This window comes from Rutidosis leptorrhynchoides, chromosome 11, assembly GCF_046630445.1.
Source record: "Rutidosis leptorrhynchoides isolate AG116_Rl617_1_P2 chromosome 11, CSIRO_AGI_Rlap_v1, whole genome shotgun sequence".
Classification (NCBI taxonomy): Eukaryota; Viridiplantae; Streptophyta; class Magnoliopsida; order Asterales; family Asteraceae; genus Rutidosis; species Rutidosis leptorrhynchoides.
Window position 1 is genome coordinate 338,678,262 of NC_092343.1, and position 7,273 is coordinate 338,685,534.

Sequence of the window (7,273 nt, forward strand, 5' to 3'; positions counted from 1 at the left end):
TTACTACTCAAATGTGATCAAGCAAGAGAAGATTCTATGATCTTATAGATATAGAATTTGGTTGTTGTAAACTTACTAATCAAAATCATTAATCTTGTGAGTTTACTTAGTGTAATGTATGTCTTAGTATTGTCTTAGGATCATCATTACAAAGTGTATAAGTCTTGTAACTTCAATTAGTAGAAGCATAGGCTAGCTTAGTGATCTACCTCCTTAAAGGGACTTAGGAAATTGACTAATCCTATTTGGAGTTTAATACTTGTCCAAGGTGAAGACAAGTTGATCTAGGTTGGAGTTGATCTTTCAAAGGGATAGAAAGATTAGGTTTGTTGTCTACCAAAGAAGTTGAAGACTTGTAAATCGGATCTCCACCGGGTTTGGAGAAAAGTGTTTAGTGAAGCAACAAATCCCGATTAGTGTAATCGGGGGTGGATTAAGGTGGATTAGTTAACATCCACCGAACCACTATAAATCCTTGTATCTATGTTCTTTACATTACTTCATTTATCATTTTGAACATATACACCACACACATCAAGTTTGAGTTGAATTGGTTGATCAAAGTTAATCAAATTTGGTGATCAATCAAAAAAGTGTTAAAAACGTATTAAGTAACTATTCACCCCCCCCCCTTCTAGTTACTTACACTTTTGATTGTGTTCATGTCATATCCAGAGTTGCCACAAAGTACAAGTATATAAAATGTAATTTTATTGATGACTTATACTTAGAAAAAATTTGATACATAAGTGTATGACTCTTCTGTTGTCCGGGTGGGTGACCAGTCCTCCCGGTCGCAGGTAGATTACACATGATATTTCTTTGAATGAAAGGCGTGTCAGTGTCATTGCACTGGGATTCTGTCTGGTGTCTCCAGGTGGTTTGTGCCATATTCGGTTATACTGACAACCCTGTGAGGTCCTTCCCATCGTGGGCCTAGTTTACCGACGTCCTACTGTCGTCTAGCTTCATTGCTTCTTAACACTAGGTCATGTAGCTGAAAGTCCAATGGCTTGACTTTTTTGTCATAGTGTTTTGCAATTTTTTGCTTCTTTTCGGCCTATCGGATGTGTGCTATTGTCCGGCACTCTTCCAGGGCGTCTAGATTTTCTCACAATGTTTTATCATTTTGTTGTCCATCGTATGTTGTTATGCGTTTCGTTGGGACAAGAATTTAAGCCGGGATGACCGCTTCGGTGCCGTATACCAGACTAAATGGGGTTTCATTTGTACTGTCTTTGGGTGTCATCCGATGCGCCCAAAGTACATGTTGTAATTCGTCTACCCATCCTTGTCGGTGTGTTCCTAGCCTTGCCTTTATTCCTTCTACTATATACCTGTTAGTGACCTCGACCTGTCTGTTAGCCTGTGGGTAAGCCACGGAAGTAAATGATTGTTGAATGTCCATGTCTGCACACCAGTCTTTAAAAGGATTGTGTGAAAATTGTGTTTCGTTGTTGCTGACTATTTCTCATGGTAAACCGAAATGACAAATGATATCCTCCCATACGAAAGTTAATATTTTCCTTCCAGTAATCGTGCTTAACGGTTTGCTTCGACCCATATTGTAAATTAGTCAATTGCGACTACTAAGAACTTAACGTTTCCGACACCCCTTGGGAATGGGCCAACTATGTCGATCCCCCACTTGCTAAATGGCCATGCGGCGTGTATTAGGATCATGTTACGTCTAGGGGATCTGTTGATGGGGGCATGTATTTGACATGCCTCACAATTTACGATCAGATCGTATGTGTTGCGGTACATGTGTGGCCAGAAATAACCCATTCTCTTGATCCTGCTGACTATCGTTCTGTAGCTGGAGTGTGTCGAGCTGGCTCCTTCGTGCATTTCTTGTATGACTTCTTTGGCATGTGTCGGTCCAACACACCTCAAATATGGCTCAGTGAATGATTTTCTATACAGGATGTCATCTTTGAAGTGATACATTGGTGCACGCATCTGGATCATGCGAGCTTGTAGTTTGCTTTCCGGGAGGGTGTCGTCGGTGAGGTATCGTATGAAGGGTGTCATCCAATAGTCCTCGTCTTCTGTGATTGTTGCCATGAGGGTATCTTCGTCAGTTGACTTTCGTTCCAGCACTTCCACCATGACCTTTTTGCTGAAGTGATCGTATTGGAAGGAGGTAAGTTTGCTTAAAACGTCTGCCTTTTTGTTACGGTTGTGGGGTATTTGTGTAATTTCAAATGCTACGAAGTTTCGGACCAGCGATTTTGCAAGCTCTAGGTATTTTTGCATCGATGCATCTGTAAGTAACTAGAGGGGGTGAATAGTTACTTGATACGTTTTTAACACTTTTTCGATTGATCACCAAATTCGATTAACTTTGATCAACCAATTCAACTCAAACTTGATGTGTGTAGTGTATATGTTCAAAATGGTAAATGAAGTAATGTAAAGAACATAGACACAAGGATTTATAGTGGTTCGGGTGAATGTTAGCTAGTCCACCTTAATCCACTCCCCGATTACACTAATCGGGATTTGTTGCTTCACTAAGAACTTTTCTCCAAACTCGGTGGAGATCCGATTTACAAGTCTTCAACTTCTTTGGTAGACAACAAACCTAATTTTTCTATCCCTTTGAAAGATCAACTCCAACCTAGATCAACTTGTCTTCACCTTGGACAAGTATTAATCTCCAAATAAGATTAATCAACTTCCTAAGTCCCTTTAAGGAAGTAGATCACTAAGCTAGCCCTTGCTTCTACTAATTGAAGTTACAAGACTTATGCACTTTGCTATGATGATCCTAAGACAATACTAGGACATACATTACACTAGGTAAACTCACAAGATTAATGGTTTTGATTAGTAAGTTTACAACAACCAAATTCTATATCTCTAAGATCATAGAATCTTCTCTTGCTTGATCACATTTGAGTAGTAATTAGAGTACCTTGTGATCTCAGGAAATAAGCCTTTGAAATATGCAAGAGGGTCAACTTCAAATGCTCTTTAATGTTTACCTTTTATAGTGGGATTCAAAAAATAGTCATTGACACACGGTTGCCTGCACGGTCGACCGTGGTGCGACAGTGCGTGCTCCAGTCCAAATTTGGTATCCGTTGTATAGCCATTTGACTCAAATTTGAACACCACAATTTGGCACCTTGACTCCTTCTAGCACCTACAAAAGAAACCAAACATCCTATACAAGTACTATATGCATTAAGTGTGTGAGATTTGGTCTTATTGCATGAAAGTGACTTAACATTCCAAAAGTGGCAAACCCGACATTCTTGGAGAAGTGTCTTGATTGATATTTTGGGAAAACTCAGTTTGGTCAAGACTTAGTTAGTCACATTAATGCCTTTGGTTCAATTCTAAACACTGGTCACTATGTCATTAACTTCCTAGTTTCAATTACTCTCAAGTCATGTTCCATTTAAGTTTAGGTAGAGATTAATTGAGTGATGTCTTTATAAGATAATCATGAAGTATGTAGAGATATTAAAGTTAAGTCATTCTTGAATAAGCAATCACACTTAGTTACTTAGACTAGACCAAACAGATAATTGACTAGGATTTCATTGTGAACCATTTTACACTTAATTTATTAGAGTAGGTTAGTTACTTGAATCCTAACTAGTGTGCAAATAGAAAACATATTAATCAAGTTACAAGTTTATGAGTATTAAGCATATTGTCAAGTAGCAAGTAATACTCACACATAGCAAGAGATAGTTATTCTAGGATCAATCATATAGATACTTGCACAACTTATAATTCAAGCTCTTAACAAGTTTAATTGTAATATAACATATTGTTTGATTAATGTGTAAGCACACATTAATGTCCAACACATGCACAAGGGAAGAGCAATCTCTAGTTGGGACTTGGTGACCATCCTAAATGTATCTAAGTGTGTTTTAGGATTACAAGTCATTACTAGTTAACTTTGAGAGCATTGTTCCTCATTTAGCCTTAATTAATCACTAAGTCATTTCTAACAACAAATATTGTTTTAGTGACATTAGATTAAGTGTGTTGGTACTTGATGATCATACTAAGGATATCTAGATAAGAATTAAGATCACAGTTGTTGATTAACACTTATGTGTTATTCCTAATTTTGGTTAATTTGTCATTAAGATGTCATTAGGCGTAATTAACCACAATTAGTGTTTTTATGACCAAAACTCAATTGAATATGGAGAGGGCATCTATTCTAAGCATGTTGAGAAAGTTTTCATGAATTATAGATGTCGGGAACTAGTCAAACTTTATTTGGTCAAAATCGGTAACAGAGAAAACTGCGGTCGCACTACGGTTGACTGTGGTGGCGACCGTGCAACTTGTTTTCACAAAACTACGTTGCAATTCAGTTTGGGGTTTCACGGTTGGCTATGCGGTCGACCGTACCTCGACCGTGTATTTAGCTGATCTTTTAATTTCATTCTTTAAGCTATGTTTGACTTGGCCGTTTGCAAGATAAAGTATGGATTAGTGTCCTTGCGTGTTTTATGTTAAGATGTCAGTCATCACTTATGCATATGTATGTGTCATCATCAAAACATATTCTTTGGTTAATCATCATACTTAAGTTTGTCGTTTAGTTTATTAACCAACATTCAACCAACAGCATCTCTTGCCTCGAAACTACCATTTAACTGGATTGCTACTAATTGTGAGTCAGCATAAGCTGTGAGCCATTGCACATCGATGCTTTTTCCCAGGCGTAGGCCTGCTAATAGTGCCTCGTACTCGGCTTCGTTATTTGAGGAAGCGAATTTCAGCCGAATGGCGTAAGTTATTTCTTCCCCGTTTGGGGACACTATGAGTAAACCTATGCCGGCTCCTTCTTCACTTAACGTCCCATCTGTATAAAGCTCCCAGACTTCATCCTCGTCTCTTCTCGTAATTGTAGTTTCTCCCTTTTTAATCATGTCAGAGGGGAGTTCGACCAGGACGTCTGCTATGACGTGTCCTTTGACTGAATTTCTTGGGAGAAAATCGATTTCGTGCTCGCCGAGCTCAATCACCCACTTGGCTATTCTCCCGGATATCTCCGGCCTGGTCAAGATGTGCTTGATTGGTTGGTATGTTAGGACCCGAATCGGGTGAGCTTGGAAGTATCTTCATAATCACCTTGTCGTGTGCACAAGAGCATAAATTAGCTTCTCCATTGCCGGATAATTTACTTCTCTGTTTTGTAATACTTTGCTTACAAAGTATACTGGTATTTGGACTTTACCCCGGTCAGCGATTAGTACTGAGCTAATTGCCTCGGAGGAAGCGGCAAGATATACCATGAGGGTTTCTGTAATGACCCGGAAATTTATGACCAAATTTAAACCTTAATCTTTATATGTTTCCGACACGATAAGCAAAATCTATAATGTTGAGTCTAGAAAGTTTGAAATCTATATTAGGATAATCAGTTACCCTTTGACCATGCCTGATGATTCACGAACATTTATGTGTATAGATGTTATATACTTATTAATTGATAACGTTAACAAAGTATTAGATATGTAATATCCGGTTTCGATATAAGATTATTATATTTATCGGCGAGAGTAAAAGATAATATATTTTACTACATGTCAAGGTGTAAGTATTAAGTTTAATATAGTTATTATTTCAGAAATTATGTAATATGATTTAAATGTCACGTCTTCTTTAAAAAGGAATATAATTTTATAAATATCTGAAACCATTTTTGTCAAATTATTAACGAGCTATTTTAATAAGAATAAAGGTTTTAACGTTATCTTAAAAGTTGGAATTTTTCTAGAAATCTTTTGACAAATTGTAAATGATAACGGTCCGTGATTTTAATAAAAATAAATATTTAAATAAAACGTGTTTATTAAATATATATTTATGTATTTTACAAAATGACTAAATATAATATTTAACTAAATATAAAATGTTTTGGATTTAAATATATTTGGTTAATTAATGAGAGTGTAATTTATATAAGTAAATGACCACAATGCTCAAAAGATTAAGTTACATTTTGAGTGGGTTAATGTTCCATTAATTTGAGTCTATATTTCGATAAATGTACGAGACGCAAAACGTAAAGTGTTAGTTTTCTTAGCGTACGAAACTGTGTTTGGAAAACCGGAACCGGGACATTAGTCGAGTGACAATGTAAAAGTAATTTTTGTATAAAATATATTTTTACCACGAACGTAAATATAATATAATATTTAATTAATTATATAAATTAAATATATTAAAATATATATATATATAATTATATTAAGTACAGCTATATAAATAAAAATAAGCAGATATAAAAAGAAAAATATAATACAGATATTTACGCATCACTGGTAACCTTCTTCTGTTTTTATCTTTTTCTGATTTTCTGTTATACCCGTGAACAAATGTCGACATCCACACAGCTGTATCGATCTTATATTTTTTTTATCCTTTATATAATGCTAATCATCACTGAAAAATTGAATTGAATGAAACCCAAGAAGAATTGAAGAAAATCAGTTTTTATATTTTTTTTAAACTCTGTTCTTAATTCGTTATTTAAGTTGAACAATTTCGTAACCAAATTTAAATTATGTTAATGTAGTTGGGTCAGAAATCTTTTACTTAAACTTTTCACAAAACCTTAAGTTCCAATTCATTCTAACAGATTCTAATTTTGGGAGTCAAGGATCGATTTTAAAAGTCAACCAATTTGTTTATACAAAAATTCGATGTTTGTTTAAAGTTTTAAGATCAATTGATAATTTAGATAGTTTATAAGAGTGTTATGGAGTATAATTTATGTTGTAAATTCAATCTAAAAAGATCTAGATTTGAAAATCACGATTTAAGTTCATAAGCTTATACGTCGATGGTTGCTTCTGTTTTATTTTTTTATTTTTTTTATTTTTTTCTGTTAATACAAACACCCAATTCTAGATATTCCTGGTTCGGTTGAAGAATTTAAATCGGTTAGATAATGAGTTGTTTGGTTGTTCGATTCCCTGGTTATTCGAATTATAGAAGAAGAAGATGAAACAAATGAAACGTTAATTAAATTCAAAAGGGGTATAATTTCAGAAAAACAAGGGACGGAGGAAGGGTTAAGGTTGTTAGCGGGTGAGCGAGAGGTCTTGGGTTCGAGCCTGGCGGGTAGCAACTATTTTTTTAAAAGCACTTTGAGGTAGTTTTTCAATACCAAAATTATTATTATTATTATTATTATTATTATTATTATTATTATTATTATTATTATTATTATTATTATTATTATTATTAATATCAAGTATTATTTATATCATTATTATTATAATAA

At 34.9% G+C, this 7,273-nt stretch overlaps 2 protein-coding genes across 2 annotated transcripts; both read right to left on the minus strand.

Annotated features, from left to right (window-relative positions):
• Positions 1-1,572: 1,572 nt before the first annotated feature.
• On the minus strand, positions 1,573-2,259 carry LOC139875807 (uncharacterized). The gene has a single exon (XM_071863105.1). The coding sequence runs from the start codon at positions 2,257-2,259 to the stop codon at positions 1,573-1,575; it is 687 nt and encodes a 228-aa protein (XP_071719206.1).
• A 2,336-nt stretch (positions 2,260-4,595) lies between these two features.
• Positions 4,596-5,276, minus strand: LOC139875808 (uncharacterized). Its single transcript, XM_071863106.1, has 2 exons — positions 5,113-5,276; positions 4,596-5,037 (listed from the first exon to the last, which is right to left on the minus strand). Exons 1-2 carry the CDS (start codon positions 5,274-5,276, stop codon positions 4,596-4,598), a joined length of 606 nt encoding a protein of 201 aa, XP_071719207.1.
• Positions 5,277-7,273: the final 1,997 nt, after the last annotated feature.